Here is an 18,162-nt window from a genome sequence, read left to right as displayed (position 1 = left end):
ATGCAGTAAAGGCATACCTGGAGAGAATTGGAGCACTATCAGTCATGGTTTGGCCTCCCCAGAGCCTGAACCCCCAACGTGTGGGATCATCTAAAGGCAGCCAACATCCAGAGCTCTGAGTGTCCTTCAAGAAGTGTGAGAACTACTCCTGAGGACTACCTAAAGAAATTCCAAGAAAACTGCCTAACATAGTTCAGGCTGTGTTGAAGAATAAAGGTGGTCATACCAAATATTGACTTTCAACCTTGTTAGAATAGTTCAGCTCTGCACCTGTTTCCCATTTTCCAAAATATAAAGAAATGAAGAATGACTCAAGACTTTTGGACAGCATTATATGATTTATGGCACTTAATATTTGGTTTATAGGGTCCCTGTCCCATGTCACAGAGGAAGGCATTTCCAGCAGTGACAGTAGGTAGGACTGTAGTTTTTGCAGACGCCCATAACACTCGTGTGGGCTCCATCAGGGGCCCTACAGGCCCCCAGGAAACAGGCTAACCTCCTGGCGTCAGGCAACCCACACGCTGTCCTCACACAGCCAGAGCTGGCTAATGTCATTACGGGCCTGTTTGCGGTCAACAGCTACATGATTGAGATGTACAAGTAGCGCTTCTAGATGAATGTAGGAAGTCTATTAGTTAGTCAGAGTCCCAGATGGCCTGCAGAGGACAGCCTTGCGTGTGCTCCTTCACCCTCCCTCCACCTCTAAACACACACATGCACACACACATATGTACACAGAAGCATACATAAGCAGTTGGACAGACACACATCCACGCACACACTTAATTACGCTGCCTCTGAGTGAACCCTCTGACAGGCGGAGGACTACGAGCAAAGACAGAAGTGTGTCTATGTCCCAGCGTCTGCAGGAACAGAGAATTCTTCACAGAGCTGAAGCACAAGAAAGCCAGGCTTAGGCCCTAACAAGGTTAAACCCCTGAAAAAGAGTGACTTTTTAAATCATGGAGATTTGTGTTTCTGCGGGGTGTAATTAGCTTTGCTGCGGGGGAGGAGGGGAGAGGGTCGGGACGCTGGCAAGGGGGCCGGCGAGAGGCAAAGCGAGGGACGACGACAGTGGGGCGCATTGTGGAGTCCGGCGGATTCTGGGGAGTAAATCTGATTATCAGCTCGTGTCAGAAGCCAGGCTCAGATGCAGCTTAGCATTCAGAGCAACTTTCTAATTTCGATGGTGAGACAATGACCCCGATTTACGGGCCCACGCAGCCCCAGAGGGTCCGGCAGCTTTTACCCCGAAAACCCACAGATCCCAAAACAACTCAGCACAACAAGGATGTGATGACACCGCCACACAGTTTGTGCTCAGAGTCCTCTAAGGCCCTTGAAGGTCAGGTATGAGGGAACAAAAGTTTTGGAACCATTTTTTATATCAGGGACTTATTAATTTGTTTTTCCTTCCTCTGATGTAGTGTCACCGAAATGACTTAACACAGAGTAATTAATGATGAACGGTGATATGAACATTAGTAGTAGCAGTAGTAGTAGTAGTATTTCCTCATAACCTTCTTTTATCAGACTATTGGATGGACTTTACAGAGTTTGGGGAAAAATTAATTAACAGCATGTGCCTCAAAGTTTAGTAAGTGACTTCATTAATACTTCCTTCATGGCCATGTGCTGACACAGCTCCGACATTTTGGTGAAATTGTTTGGAAACAGGTGTTGTTGAACTAATAAAGTTTCAGATGAGCTAAATATGGCAAATTCTTTCTAACAATATTGCTCCTAAACTGAAAATCAAACAAACATACAAGAGTTTTTATGTAAAAAAAACCCTGCTCTGCCTCCATGTTTGGGCACCTGCGCAGCCCGACCTGCATCTCGTATCCTGGGTGAGAGTAGAGGAGCATCAATGCCTGGGTCAACAGCCTCTCTGTCTCTCTGCTTAGTTACCCTTGTTGTAAAAGTTGTCCCCCTGTTTGACAGGGGGCAGTTGTTACCATCACAATGCCCTCGTGATTTATTAGATATAGCCGGAGCGGGTGCAGGAGATTGGAGAATGGCAGCGGGTGATGCCAGGGCTGATGAACTCTGTGAATGCAGAAGCGGTGAAAGCGGTTGAGGATGTAAATGAGGCTGTAAGGACCAGCGGGGCCCTTTGTCCGACGACTTTACTTGTTTGTTTAACCAGAGGCCGAGACAGGAAGCCAGCCCACACAACTGTGCTGTCCCCATGGCAACTCCACTGTTAATTGCGGCATATCCACTCCCAGACGCTTTTCAGCAGAGGGGAGAGGTGGGGAATCGTGAGTGTTGAAGAGAAAGAAGATGAAGAAGAAGAAGAATATGTGTGTGTGTGTGTGTGTGTGTGTGTGTGTGTGTGTGTGTGTGTGTGTGTGTGTGTGTGTGTGTCTTTTATGTTGCTTGTTAGAGGAAAAGCAAGGGTTCAAATTATGAAAAGCTTTCCGGAATTTGAAAAATTAAAATCGCCCTGTTCTCTGAGTGAAAACAGAGCTAAAACTTTAACATTTACTTGCTGATTTCATCCTTAAATGGATGATCCTCCATGCTCTGATGATTTCCTCCCTTTTGTTACTGTAGATGTTGAACACCCCTTATGTCAGAGGCATACTCATTAATGACCTTTGGCATCTGTACCAACTTATAGATATTTTTGTGTCCCTGAGCAACACTTTTCATCTGATCTGTCTCAGATGTCGTGATTCGTGTCTTTGTACAAACATTGAATACTGTACCATGACTTGGTTTGAGTGAGCCATCACTTTGTTGCTGACAGTTGGTTGCAAGCAGACATTGCTGACTCTGGTTGCCAAAAACCTTTCTAAATCTATTCACTACCTTTGCTTTGAAGTTAAGAAGTCTTTAACTCAGGACCGTTGTGAGTCCTAGCATCTATTTCACTGGAGGTTCCTGAATGTCACTGGTTTTCTGAGGACCCTGGCTGCCACATCACCACCGTCTGGACGCCCCATTAGGCAAAGACGGTGGTGCATCCCTGCTTTGCCTGAGCAAAATCCGTGCTGCAGACATGAAATATACTCCCTGTTATGCTATGACACATTAGATTCTGCTGTGAGACAAGGCAAAAAAAAAGTTAATAGTTAACTTTTAACCTTTTAACATCTTCTAGGTTGCCAACGACTTGTCTGATATCTTTTAGGGCGTTTTCACATCTGTAGTTAACGTATTCTGGTCCGAATCAGTTGATGAGTTTGTAAACTTGCAGCTTTTCACCATGATTTGGATTCTTATCACACAGAGAAAAATCCAAGTGAACCAAAATGTGTCAGTACAAACCACGTCAGAATGTTTAGTCTGCTCAGATATGTAACAACAAAAGTAAAAACAGGAAGAAGATGCTGTGTCCTGAACTGTTGGAGAATGGAGAATTTATGTTCGTTTCACGGCTAGCTGCTAGCCTGTACAGACCTTTGCACATCTATTGTTCCATACAAAGCATACAGGAAGTTTCTTAGCTCAAACTTGTAATGTACACCTTGTACTATGATCATGTCGAGGTCAGATCATGTTGAAAACAAGTGCGATTACTGTGTTCACATCTGCATAAACGAACTGCTCCAAGGAGGGGAAATGAAGTTTGATTTAAATGGACTAAACAATTCAGGTGTTGAAACACCCTCAATCTAGTCTCACAAGAGCGCACTTATAAACAGGAGGTATTCATGATTTTATGACAAGTTTGGAAAGCAAGAAGGATCACTTGTACAATCTCACAAAAACAACAGGATGTAAGAATATCAAAACCTTCACGTAAAGCCTGCTGTTCAGGTTCTTTGTGGCTACGAAGTGTAAAATTGGGCACTCACAGTGTAGTGGCAGACTCCTCTGTCCCACAGGATAGCCTTGCTGACAAAAGACACATAAATGGGTCTCTGCAAGAAAAAGGAAATAAGTCACATTTAACAGTATTGATTGCAGAAGGATGGCTCATTTAGATACAGATCTATCAGATTGAGATTGATCAGTTGAAAGAGTTGAAATGCTTTTAACTCCACAGGCCTTGGGACTGAGAACAATGACTGAAGCATTTAAAAACACACATAATGCCACACAGGGAGTGGGCTCTCTGGAGATATTTAAACCCCCTCTGTCTTGATTATTGAGCTGCTGTGAAACACCTCCAGGAGAAGCTGAGGACTCTGTGATGAAGTCTTCTCTCCCACACAACCAGCTTTCCAACATCTGCTCGGTGTACAGAACGTCTGCTCCTCATTTCTTCGAACATAAAGCTTCCTTGGGACAGTACGGTGGTCCTGTGGTCCCGGTGTGTCGGTTTGACCCGTGGAGCAAGAGGCACTGTGTTAACTCATCAATCACCCGGAGACACAACACCAGCCAATTCCCAGCAGCTCATCCATCTCTCTTTGCAGCTCCTGGCAGCTCCCAGAAGCACTGAGTCAGCTCCAGAGTTGATCCACTGCAGGGAGCAGGAGAGCAGATCCTCCCAGGATTCACCCTTCATTCATGGGCTGTAACCCCAGACCAGAGTAGGTGACATGGGGCAAGAGTGGCACACAGAGCAGGAAGACAATGGAGGTTGATGCGTGCTTACATTTCCTCTGCTGTGGAGCTCTCAAACAGCTTCAGTGCCACCATGAGAGGCTAGAGGGCAGCGTCAGGTCTGGCCCATTTTACCGCCTTTGTCTACCTACCTGTTGTATGCAACAAAGCACATTATGTATGATTACACACATTATGCCAGAAATACCTCACGAGCTCTTCATCCTTAATAGACGCCTTAATTGCTGCCAAATAATGAACGGACGGGGGGAAAAAAACGTTTTTTTTCAGTAAATCACGGCACTTGTGGCCCAGTGACCTCATTGTCGCTAATTACGCTGAATGTGAAATCAAGTACATCATTTTCAGACAGCAGAGGATGGAGTGGCTGGGGGCTGGGGTGGCCTGTGATTAAAATGTAGAGAAATCAAATGAGCTGAAAGAGAAAACTAGGCAAAACAAAAAAGAGGCTGTAGTCACATAGCAGAAAAAAAACACTGTGTTCAGTTTTTATTATTCAAAAAATACAACTAGAAAAAGATTTAAATCTCTGAACTTTTAGTTTTTATAAAAATATGCGTCTCATTTTGGATTTCACATTTTTTGGCAACGCTACTCTGGATATGAACAGTGCTTGGAGGGTTTGTGAAATCCGCCTAACTATAAAGCTGTGGTTAGGCTAATGAGATGAGATGATGAGATGATGAGATAGCCTTTATTTGTCAGTTGCAGGTCTTTTGCCCACAACCGAGATGACAGACCTTGCCGACCGTACATACAATACACAAACATCACGTTGGGGAGACAGGTCAGGCTAGGTAGCGAGGAAAAAAAAACATCGAAATGTGTAACACAAAAGGATAATACAGGAATGCACAGATATCAACACACCATAGCACAATAAACACAGACAAGCAACATGGGAAAGTGTTCCAGTGTGTACATCTGATCTGGGACCGCTGCAATCTTCGACTGCGCCTCCAACTGACCCGATGTCCACATCAGAGGGGAGGTAAGCGTTGGAGGTGGCGTTGGATCCGGGGTAGGGAGGATGATGCGTCAGTGAGTGCTTATCAGTATCAGTATATGTATGTGTATGCGTGTCCATAGTTCAGCTGAGACAGTGTCCTTCGCCCTGCCAGGCTAAGTAAACAGTCTTCCAGCCAACCCAGGTGGCCTTGCATGGAATGGGAAGGAACAGTCTAAACACAGTCGTTATCAGGGTGTTTTTGTTCGGCTCCAGCCTTGCGACCGCAGCTGGCGCCAAGAGGGTATCCGCATGAAGTGAAGTGATGGTGCTCTTTACTTTAGTGCGAACAGCTCATATGAATTTCAAAGCAGTTCTACAGTCCAACACTGGCCTCTCAATCTCCCGTTGGAGAGCCGCGAGCTTCGCCATACTTGCGTTCTGTGATGTTGTCATTCTTGTGTTCAAAGAGGCGATTCCGAGAAGTCACGACAGTGTGCCTCCCCGAGATGTCATCCGATTTGCGCCCAGAGATGTTATTCCGAGCTAGCCCTTCCGAGATGTATCCAGTCTGCATTCAGAGATCTTATTCTGAGTATTCACAGCAGCCGTAGCCTCTCCAAGATCTCATCCGTGCTGCACTCAATGAGCCCATTTTGAGAAACTCACGCCTCTTCCCATCGTTTCAATCCCAGCGGGCAGCCTTGTGGAGGTTTGAACAGCCGGTTCCGCTTTCTTAATTCTTCGATAAGTCAGGGCCAAGCCAGCTCCGATCAGCCAGAACCCTGTTATCATGGTTCCGAATAGGTAGATATCTTCAGCACTCAGGCTCACCCGAGCCCAGACTCCTCATTGAGAAAAGGGTGTCAATTGCATTCAGGGACCAGTTGATCCAATCCATAATTCCTCCTTTAGGTTTTAGAGAACAGACTGTGAGAGAGTGTTCCAGGGGAAAGTAATACAAAAGTAATACAAAAAACACGAGACCAGACAAGGACATAAGCAGGGAAGATAAGGGAGAGGAGAGGGGAAAAGTGCGTCCGCCTCCTCCGAGAGCTGAGAGAACACATGAGAATAGGGAAAATGCAGTAAGAGGGTTAATTTGTTGAGAGTCCCCAGCAGGAAGAGACAAATGCTATCAGATGACACCTCTGAGATGAAGCCATCCACAACATGGGGTTAGTCATTAATATGTTGCTGTGTGGTTTGGATTACCCACTGTGAAAAAGTCCTGATCCTAAGCTCGGCCTGAGAGTGTCATTTAAAGGATATTGGAGAGGTGGAATAATTTGCAGACACAAATGATTATATGGAAGTAAAACTTGACACAGAGAGTAACACTCACCAAAACTAAACAGAAAGAGAGACACAACTGAACAGGAACAAGAAAGACAAAAAGACCCGCACAAAGACGAGGCTGAAGGAACAGAATGGGAACGCTAAAGGGAACTGATAAACCTAGAGTCACCTTTAACTAAACTAAGATCTAGAGAAAATAACTCGGAAGCACAAGGAAATGCAAAATAACACTATAACAGAAACTATAAAATGATAGAGAACATGAACTTCAGCACTTCTCAAAATCCAAAAGGAAACAACGAACTAACAGAAAACACAAAATGAAAGGGGATTCTTCTCTGAAGCCCATGTCCCTTGAAAGGCTAATTAAATCCTGCTATCCTGGTATATAAATGAGCTGTTAGTTAAATGTGCATTTGTCACATAAAGAAAAATTAATGTAAATTATAAATGTCAAAATAATGACCATACTAAAGTTGACTATTAGGCTTTTCCTCATGACCATATACTGTTTCAGTGTTCAGTCCAAATATTGGAAAACCAATCCTAGCAAGAGAGGAGCGAAGGTGCTGCACCAAACCCTCAGGAAGATAAAGAAGCTTATTTTTTTAACTGTGAGTCATGTAAAGCTGCTCTAGCCAAGAATAAAAATATGGATATCCAATTTAAGGATAACTCCTCACTCTGATATCACAATTAATGCTTTCTGCTGTCAGGTAAAAAAATCAAGCCCGGCCAAGAAAGGCAAATGTAACCAGATTACTGTTCCAAGGTTCTGACTACAGTTTGAGGTAAAGACTGCTTTACAAATTTACAGATAAAAGTTATGGATTTATATTTACTCAGCATTTTATCTTATAGCTCCATTTGCCCATAAATCACTTTTTTTTTTAACATCTCTGACGTGTGTTTTCCTGAAAGGTTTAAACATATCTGGAAATCACTTCCCAAACTCATCGATGAACACATTTAGTCTACATGGTGTTATTCATTCCAAACAAAGAAGCAAACTCACGACAAAAGAAAAAAAAGAAAGCTAGTGCTCTATTAGCTCAAACAGAATTTCATTACTCGGGGTCCTCGCTCTGGCTTTGATGTCACCGTTTGACCCATCATCACATAATCCCAACAGAGGGTTTGTCTAAAGTGATTGCTGCTCCTCTTTTCCTTGTTCAGTTCAGATGATGAGATTAGGGAGATTCCTGGCAGATGGGATTTCCACTGTGCGTGTGTCGACGCTCCACCTCACGGCACTTCCTGTCAGAACCGCTGAGCGTAGGGTGGCGTGGGCTGGCAAGTGCACAGGAAGTGTTGTGCTGTCGGTCTGAGCCAGCAGGGGGAAATATGGTCAAATATGGTCTGTCTTATCAATAATGAGTAGGTGGAAGCGGTTAGATCAAATTACCAATTTAGAACTAATCACCAAAGTGGTGGCTGGTATTTGCTTTATCCCCTCTCCCACTCTGCTTTGTCCTCCCTCTGGTGGTTCCTGTCGCCATCTGTCTGTCTTTCTCAGGGGAGCCCTTCCTTTTCTCCCCAGCGCTACACTGGATGTTTTATTAACTCTGTTTTACCTGATTACACCCAGTCTGCGAGTCAGTGTGCATTAATAGGCATTTAATCAGCATTTAATTAAGGGAGCAGGAATCGAACAGTGAGCTGGGCGCTTGTGAGGTCAGCACCAAGGACACAAATTACCCAGAACAATCCAGGTAGCTTACGGAGGTAAACAAGCTGCCATTAGGGTGGTGGTACATGCGCAAACCTCAGGGTAAAAATAAGACTAAAGGTTTCTGGCACAATTTCTAGTAATATAGTAGAAGTGTTGAAGGGTATTTTTGATGACAATCGTTTTTTTTACAAATGCAGAAATACTTTATGGTGTCAAGCTTTCAGTTTTGCATCACTCTTTTCCTTTTCACACAGATTGCTAAAGCATGACTGGTCAATAACTTGAAGGCTACAAAGGGATGTCCAGATGAACAGAACCGACCTTTTGGCAGAAAGCTTCCAGTACAAAAAGTCTTGTCATATACAGATTCTGTATATTCATATTGAGTAATAGGAAAAAGAAAGTAGGCTTTAGGGATCAGGGCATGATAAAAAATAATCTGGTCCTCAGCAGGCCTTATAATTAATTCAATACACCCTCAAATGAGTATAAATCTAAGTATACCCTAACTGCTTCCATTGGAATAATCTGATCTGAATAACTGATCGTCAGCAAGTGTGAGCACCTCTATGAAAGTAGACATTTTGGCAGTTTTCCCGTGTACGTTAGCACAATACCAAGGAGCGAAGACATCAGCAATACTCTTAGAGAACTGCTACTGCCCATCATGAATAATTGGGAAAGGTTATAAAGTCATTTAAAAACAATCTGAAGTTCATCATTCTTCAATTAGAAAGATTATTCACAAGTGGAAAACATGACAGTTTCCAATCTTTCCAGGAAATTCACCCCAGGCTTAGAGCCTGAGTAATGCTCATAGAAACTGCAAAAAGCCCAAGAGCTACAACTCAGACTACACAGGCCTCAGTTAACATGTTAAAGGTTAAAGGTTAAAGACAGCACAATTAAAAAAAGACTGAACAAATATGGTTTGTTTGGTCTCCGGGAGAAAGCGTCTTCTCTCTAAAAAGAACATTACAACATGACGCAGGTTTGCAAATCTTCAGCTGAACGAACAGCAAAACGTCTGCAACAACACAAGACATACTGCACAGCTCCATATCAACACACAACTAAGTATACCCTAACTGCTTCTATTGGAATTAAGAAGCCAAACACCTCATACCAGCTGTCAGCATGGTGGTGGATGTGTGATGGTTTGGGCTTGTTTTGCAAACACAGAACCTGGGCACCTCGCAGTTAGTGAGTCACCATGAACTCTTCTGTATACCGAAATATGTGAGTCAGATGTGAGTCCATCTGTCAGCAGCTAAAGTTTGGTTAAAATCAGAATCAGAACACTTTATTAATCTCAGAGGAAATTATGTTTGTAAAACAGGGTCATGTAACAAGTCCGTGATCCGAAGCCACTGCAGCAAATCTACAACAGAATGGCTGCAACAGAAAAGAATAAAGGTGTTGCAATGGCCCAGTCAAAGTCCAGATCTAAACCTGCTTAAAACTGCTTTGGCGGGACCCTGATAGAGCTGTGTATAAACAAATGCCCTCAAACGCAATAAACTGGAATAAAGTTGTAAAGAAAGTAATATTGGGCAGTCTCGGTTCATTCGACCTGTCTTTGCATAAACTGCAAACCCAGACAATCTTACTGTATTGTATTTTAACTTAAACACTACTGCTGTTTGTAGCATTATGATCATTACAAGCAATTTGTTTCATATTACTGCACTGTTCAACCGGTCGCAGCAGATGGCCGCCCCTCCCTGAGCCTGGTTCTGCCGGAGGTTTCTTCCTGTTAAAAGGGAGTTTTTCCTTCCCACTGTCGCCAAAGTGCTTGCTCATAGGGGGTCATATGATTGTTGGGTTTTTCTCTGTATCTACTGTACAATATAAAGCGTCTTGAGGCGACTGCTGTTGTGATTTGGCGCTATATAAATAAAATTGAATTGAATTGTTTTCATGTTGGAATCACATTCCTCTTGTTAGTCACAATGCTTTTCCTGTTCTTACTCTTCATAAATATTGCTGTTTGTTCAGTTCTGTAGTAACATGACAAGTATTTTCTTGTTGTCCTTCCTAATCCTGGCTACGGAAACAGTTTTTTTTTCCTTAAAGCCAGAACATTTAAAGACTTGGTGATGTAAACAATTACACATACTACTCTTATCTGTCAGAGAAAGCTGCTTATGACCATAAGAGCAGCCCAGTCATATGACCCTCTCTCTTTTCAGTGTATATGTTCCATCACAGGAATGGTGAGATGGATTTGTCTATAAACCAAGAAACACTGAGACAAAAGAGCTGCACAGTCCCTAAACTTAAAAAGCACACTCCAGGAACTCGACAAAGCAACACAACGGATGAGGCGATCCAGTCTAGAAGACAATCAAGTTAACGGCTGAGCTATCAATGCAAACAAAAGGCGAGAGTGACCACCTCAGCATGGCTTTGGCCAGGTTAGAGCCAGAGATAGAAAAGACGAGCAGCACACTGAAAGAGAAAGAGCCCGGGGTCAGCTATAATGAGCTGTGAATGTGAGCATCTGACCAATCCTGTTTAATGGACTTCATCCCTGGAAAGGTTTCTGTTCTGCCCTCCACCGGTGTTTTCGTGTGTTCACTTAGGGTCTGGGTCAGGAGGCTGAGAGGACTCTGTGACCCTGAAATGAGCTCTCGAAGTCAGCGGAGACCCCTGCTGATAGGACAGACCTCCTTTTATACTTTAATCTGCCAGCACGAGGGATCAATATGGTGACTATTGGTGTCAGGATTGTGTGCAGGAGTAAGCGGTCGAGCCATTTTAGACGTATCACAGGGGGGTTGGCGCACCACGACAAAAGCACAGCCCGCTGCCACCACTAGCCACAATGACCGGTGGGACACTGGCACACTAGCAGCTAACCTACTTAACATTCATTAGTGTCAGAGAGGTGGACAGATGTGCCGGGTGTTACGGATCTTCCCTCTCATGTTCTCGCCATGGGGCTCATTCAGCAGCATTTGACGAGTCTTTCATTTGGGATTTCGGAGTTGTGGGTGGTGGCGGCAGTAGGCCACTACTGCTGGGTGGGCATGCATCGACTCACCCCATTGGAGCCGTCAGGCGGCCAGGTGCTCGTGCAGACAGGATGCCTGGGCAGAACCAGTGGCCTCAGTGGATGCTTGAAATCCCGATTTCTGGAAAGTCTAATTTCCCAGCGAGCCTCCGAAACTTCTCTTCTCTCCACAGCAGACATGTCCAGGGAACTCTAGTCTTTCAGTTTACTCATTTTCTCTTTAAAAGGAGCCTGAAAACGTCTCCACTCGCCCAGAAGGTGTTTTATGCATTTACACTTTGCAGTCAGAGCCTCTCTCTGTGGGAGGCTGAAAAAATGCAGCCTATTCAAATAGCTCATGGCTGTTAATAATTACCATCCAGCTAAACTAGTGCAACTCTCTCAGGCGTGCTTCCTTGGTGAACACAATAACAGAGACACTGGGCACAAAGAGGCTATCTCCCTTCTCAGCTCACTACAAATTTTCAGGCAAATAATGTGACACAAAAAACAGGCCTACAATAAACCAAAGCTTTCAATTAGGAAGTGAACAGCACTGTAGCTGCACACACTGACAGAGGCCAGAGCAGAAACCAGGACCAGCTGGACAGAGAGGCAGCTTTTCAGTCCGACTCCAGACACAACACGGATCAGGTTCTGGGCTGCTACAAAGCAGCATAAATCTCCTGGCCTTAATTGCATTACAGGGCATATAGTGGAAAGCACTGTGGAAACAATGGACCCTATCAATTCCACAAATAAGAGTTCACCAGTGTGTGTGTGTGTGTGTGTGTGTGTGTGTGTGTGTGTGTGTGTGTGTTTGTAAGTCCGCAACAGCCTTCTATCTGTATCTGCAATCAAAGCTCATTATGTAGAGTGCGTCTTGTGCTTCGGGCTTTTCATCTTCAGGTTTGTTTGCAGGAAAATCCTAGTAAACAATTTCTTGGTGTAATATTAACAAGGGGATGTGGCCAAGGGAGAAGTAGTGAGTGTTTTCCATGGTGACCGGACCAAACATTTACAATAGTGACACCATCAGCCACCTCTGCACAACCAGTATCTGCTGAAATAACATAAGTACGTAAAAAGAACAGCTTTTACACCAGTTTTAGTTCCTCATTTTGTGACATCTGTTCTTTCATTCAGGGAGTAAAATGAGTGCTTTATTTAAATGCTTTCAGAATAAGGATTTTGCTGTAACATAGTCTGAGCACAACTTGTAACATGAGCTAAAGCTTCTTGAGACCATCCGAGATCAAGACCTCTCTTTACATTTCCCTTCATAAAGCAGCGTCTCCCTGAGATCCCTCTCTGTTCAGCCCTGTGGGGGACCTGCAGTGCACTTTGGGTAATCCACATCCCACAATACCAGTTGCTAAGACACTGTAATAAAATTACTCGTGTCAGAGGAAACTGTAAGTATTTTTGTGGAATGTGTGGCTTTTCTACTAAAAGAAACTGCACATAAAACTGGTATTCTCATATTTCATGATCTGCTGTTTCATCTCTTTTCTCTCCTACAGACTTTATACAAGATGTTTTTATGTATAATTCAATGGTGAATATGATAATGAGTTATGTAAAACTACTTGTCCACTACTGAAAATTTAAATATCCTTCCATTCATCATTTTGGCCCACTTGAAAATTCTTTGCAGAATTGTTTGAATTCAGCCACATTAGAGGGTTTTCAAGCATGAACGGCCTGTTTGAGGTCATGCCAAAAGATCTTGATCTGACTTAAGTCCATACTTTGACTAGGCCACTCCAAAACCTTTGGGGTTTTTTTTTGAGACATTCACCAGTGGACTTGCTGGTGTTTTTCAGATCGTTGTTCTGGTACATAACCTAAGTGTGCTTGAGCTTCATGGCCTGAACTCATGGTCGGACGTTCACCTTAAGAATTTTCTTGTAGAGAGCAGAATTCATGGTTTCATCAATTACAGCAAGTCGTCCTAAAGCAGCAAAGTAAAAAGTTCAGCTTTTGTCTCATCAGTCCACAGAATATGTTTTTGGCAAGACTGAGACAAGCCTTTATGTTCCTTTTGCTTAGCAGTGGTTTTCGTCATGGAACTCTCCCATGGATTGCATTTTGCAGAGAATCTTTCCTATTGTTGAATAATGAACTCTGACCTTAACTGAGGCAAGTGAGACCTGAAGTTCTTTAGATGTTGTTCTGGGTTCTTTTGTGACCTCTTAGATGAGTCGTTGATGAGCTCTTGGAGTAATTTTGGTAGGCACTCCTACGAAAGTTCGCCACTGTTCCAATTTTTCTCCATTTGTGGATAAAGGCTCTCAGCGTGGTTCACTGGAGGCCCAAAGCCTTAGAAATGTCTTTGTAAGCCTTTCAAGACTGATAGATGTCAATGACTTTGTTTCCCAGCTTTTGCTTGATCTGCCAATGATTTTCAGGATTCAGTAAGTAGTTTGTCTCTCTGGTGGCAACCATATAGTAGAAGGAAGCCTACTGACTTAATAAATAAAGCATCTGACTGCCCAAAATGTATTAGTTTTCTGGTATCTGACAATTAAGTGAAATATCTCACATTTTATCCAAATACTACTGTGGTTCCCAGATCTGCATGGAGCTACTGTAGCTAATTTTGTATGTCTGCCATGTGGTGTTTGTTAAGTATATCATACTGTAGGATTTTAGGGCTTTTGATTTGCTGAAACCAGCTGTATCCTGGTCCAAAATATATGCTCTGACAATGAAGCAAAACACTAAGCTAAAAAGAATAGTCATGTTTTCCACTGATAACGTAAAAGTAATTTTTCTTTCTAGTATACTAAATAAAAGTTAAAAGAAATGTGGGAATCTTAGGCTTTTAGAAGTACACACTTGACTTAATTTGGACTTTGCAGGACTGCAAAGGCATACACACACTCACACAAATAAACACATACATCAGCACACAAAGGCTGACAAAGACTCTCACAAAACACATAAAAATACCATTACAAGGGGCTTTCATGCTGTTCTAAGGAAAGCAGCCCTGCCCACTGCGTGCTGCCCTTTGTGGGCTGTGGGACCCAGAATCAAAGAGCGGTGACCTGCACAGGCTGTGGCCTGCAGGCCTGCGGGGAGTCCTGCACTGACTCCAAACCCTGGTTGCCACACCATGCTGAGATCCTCCTCTCCTCTCCCTCCCTCCCCCCTGGTTGGCTCCGTTATTTCCTCATCTCATCAATCTGTCAGCTAAGCCCTTTGACACCACAAAACAATATGGTCCCAGTATTTTTTAGTGTGTGCCCTCTCTTTCAATATGGTCAAAGTATTTCAAGATTAGTCAGCTCACCCATGAGGTCTGCTCCCCAGTGCCTCGGGATCCGGGGTGAGTCGGCATGACGGCCTGAAAAGCAGTTTGAATTTTCCAATTTTTCCTGCAAAACCAACACATTTGCAAGTTCCAAACAGACGATGGGCTCTGTCCTAACATGGGATGCATACATTTTGTAGCCTTGTTTAAGCTGGCTCATGTTAAATGGATTGATGTTTGCTTTCTGAACACTGGTGTGTTTGAAGCTTTGTGCAGATATGGCACCCATGCAAACTGATTTATGCAAATATAATTCGATTCACATAAGAAAAACTGTAATTGCAGAAAGATAAACTAAAACATAACGAGACATGTAGTGATCAAGCAGCTGGCAACAGTGGGGAGGAAGAAACCTCCAGCAGCACCAGGCTCAGGGAGGGTGGGCATCTGCCTCAACCAGCCGGAGCGAAGTTAAACCAAAAATAGTAATGAGAGTAACCAGATATCAGGATGGGGGAGAGGACAGACAGGAAGAAGCACAGAACCACAGAAAAAAGGTTCACATTTTTTGCACGTAAAACATTTTAGTTGCACTTTCTTAAAAAACTCAAACAACAGTTTAAGTTTTAAACATTCATTGTATGTGTGGGTTTAGGGATTTGACTGCTAGAAAGTTCAACTGAGTTGGTCCCAGAAATGCTAATTACTTAAACAAATTATTAATATTTTATTAATGTACAACAGCAGTTAAATGTTCCCTCGCATAGCGCCAGCATTTCCAGCTCGAGTATGTTTCCCCAGATTTCAGTAAGATTCTAGTTTTAAGCTCCCTTTTCTGACGTTGTGTTTTTGCTTTTGGGATATCTGCCTTCAGCCAAATAAACAGCCTTTTTTCCATTACCTCTACCTGCCTTTGCATCCTGGATTTGGGTCCCCAAGCTCAGCTCATAACAATCACAGCCTATAACTACAGCAAAAGTACAACACAAAAAATTATATTTGAAAATTATGAAAAAAAAATAAGAAAAAGACAAGAGACAAGACAAAGTAAATTACATTAAGAGACAGTTAAGTAGATAAGACTAAGAATTAATAAGCGAGACTTCTTTTCTGGCTGCCCCCTTTAGGGGTCGCCACAACAAATCATCTTCATCTCCATCTCACTCTATCCCTGGCATCCTCCTCTGTCACACCAACCCTCTGTATCTCCTTCATCACTACATCCATTAACCTGCCCTGTGGTCTTCCGCTTTTCCTCCAGCCTGGCCGCTCGATTTTCATCCACCATCCCTGCTCTGCACACATCCAAACCATCTCATCTTTCCTTTTCTAACTTTATCTTCAAATCAATAAGCCAAAACAATCAAAAAGAATAAAACTAAACATTAGTTAGCTCAGGAGGTAGCCTCTGATGCATCCATCGGAGTATGAATGTGTGCGAATGCTAGTTAGTAAGCACTTAAAAGCATTGAAGTATATAAGAATCAGTCCATTTACCAAATAAAAAATATGGTAAGTAATGGGCTCCAGTTCCAGGGAGCTCCAGTGGATTTTGAAAGCCTAAAATGCATTCAGTGAAGAGAGGTTTCACATTTACATTTAAAACTTCTTGATCAGGGGAAGCTCAAACAAGCTTCCCTGATCTTTGCTTTCTACAAACCTTATTTCTAAAAGTCTAAAGCACGAATCTGATGAGGAAAATATACAGTGGAAGACTTTTTGGTCACCTGTGCATGTGGCTAACAGTTTTATGAAATAAGAGAGCCCAGTTTTGAGATCGCGCCTCGAGAACAGACCATTCAGTTTATTTTCAAGTAAGGATGAAAGGACGACTCCAAACTATGCATGTCGCCTATTCACTGGTGACGCTTTTTAAAGGAAAAAGAAAAAAAAGACAGCAGAAAGAGTTGGAAAAGGGTGGAGGGGTGGAGCGCTGCATAAATTTTACATACACAAGGCAGCAGACAAAGTGATTGTTGCTTCCCTGAAACTTTTTTTTCCCCCCTTCAGAAAACACTTTCCCTGCTGAATAGGCACCTATTAGTGACTCCATTATGGGCACAGGGCTCTTGAATGGCTCCTCACTGTGCGTCTTTATCATAGTCAGGCCGTGAATACAGCTGGCCCCCTCCTCCTGTGGCCCAACCAAGCTCCTTACAGCCTGTATTGATAGGTGCTGCGGTGCTGGTGATGATGGGTGAGGCAGCCATTCTCGCCCCTGTTGTGAGCTCCAGGTGTGGTGGTTAAGCGTATTGTGCTGCAGACGTTTTTTCTTTACCACTTGCTCCAATAAAAAAAGAGAGAGGAAAAATGGATGCAATGTTTTACATGTATTAGCTGATCTCCATAATGCCATTCCACTGCCGGCCCCTCCCCTCCTACCGCTGCACCCCAAAACAAGTCAGGCCTCTGGCGAATCGCTGCACACCGCCTCAGAGCCCTGTATTGTTGCTGGATTATTGAGGAGTTAGCTGAAAGAAAGAGGCAGCGAGAGTGGGGTGTCTGTACTTTATCTCCAGGGGAGACAGGGGCTAAAGAAGGAGCTTCTTTAGAGGAGTGAGTTACTGCGGCAAAAAGCCCAAAAACACCTGCAGGAGACAAGCGCAGGAAGGTCGAGGCAAGAAAAAATGTTTGCCTTCTTGCCTCCTCTCTGAGATACTGTAAACCAGCCCCCCTCTGAATGGAGGCGCTTCCATTTATTGAGCCCTGACACAACATTTTCACCTTGCTCGGTCTGCGCAAACGCCGGCGAATATGTGTGTCACCCAACTTTGAAGTTATGTGTACACATGCACTCGAAGGAGGGAGACGCCGAGAGTTAGCAGGACTTTATGATGAATATGGAAGCATTGTTCAGCCATGCTTACCTCCGCAGGGAACCATCTGCTCCCTGTCAATGCATCACCTGCTCGTCTGAGCCGTCTCCAGGGCAACGAGGGGTGGGGGGGGATTAGGAGAGGTTATGGCTTTGATAGGAGGGGCCGTCGATGGGGACGAGGAGGAGGAGGTCACTGGTGAGGTGGGGGCCGATTGGAAAGAGGTAACCCAGTGAATGTCGTCCTCTGCTGGAGGTGAATGTTAGAGCAGGGGGTTTACAGTACTGCACATGGACTGCAGAGACAAACCACGAGCTGAAACACTTGTTGAATGTGTTATTTAAAAGACAAAAAAAGTCCTGGAGCATTTATGAAAGCTGACAGAAAAGCTCAGGTCCATTCAAATGAGAAAAAAAGCAAAAGTTTATGTTTCTCAGTTTGCAGGCTTTTGCTCAGAGCAGCTCTGCATGATTTACAGCTCAAAATAATCCTTATTTATCAGTTTATCTTATGCTGAGCTGTGCTACAGCCCTCTTAGCTCACCCTCTCTGTCCTCTTTTAGTTCCTTTCTTTTTATGTAAACTTTCTTCTCATTGGCTTTCCATCACAAACAGAAGGTTTGAACAGCAGGTGGGTGGGGCTTCTGTCATT

The 18,162-nt window shown here is 43.6% G+C and overlaps 1 protein-coding gene across 5 annotated transcripts in view; it reads right to left on the bottom strand.

Annotated features, from left to right (window-relative positions):
- LOC120433879 overlaps positions 1 to 18,162 on the bottom strand; it is a 99,176-nt gene that overhangs the window by 61,538 nt on the left and 19,476 nt on the right. For 4 of the 5 annotated variants that reach the window (XM_039600836.1, XM_039600839.1, XM_039600837.1 and 1 more), the window contains exons 1-2: positions 11,488 to 11,738; positions 3,810 to 3,875 (exon numbers count right to left, since the gene is read on the bottom strand). In XM_039600836.1, the coding sequence (XP_039456770.1) occupies positions 3,810 to 3,875; positions 11,488 to 11,637 (216 nt within the window). In that variant the 5' untranslated portion in view covers positions 11,638 to 11,738. Of the gene's footprint in view, positions 1 to 3,809; positions 3,876 to 11,487; positions 11,739 to 18,162 lie in introns of those variants that run through there. The other variant, XM_039600840.1, reaches the window with a different exon arrangement.

Source organism: Oreochromis aureus, linkage group 17, assembly GCF_013358895.1.
Source record: "Oreochromis aureus strain Israel breed Guangdong linkage group 17, ZZ_aureus, whole genome shotgun sequence".
In the NCBI taxonomy this organism is placed as follows: domain Eukaryota; kingdom Metazoa; phylum Chordata; class Actinopteri; order Cichliformes; family Cichlidae; genus Oreochromis; species Oreochromis aureus.
The sequence above is the reverse complement of the archived record's forward strand: the minus strand, read 5'-3'. Positions and strand labels throughout refer to the sequence as shown.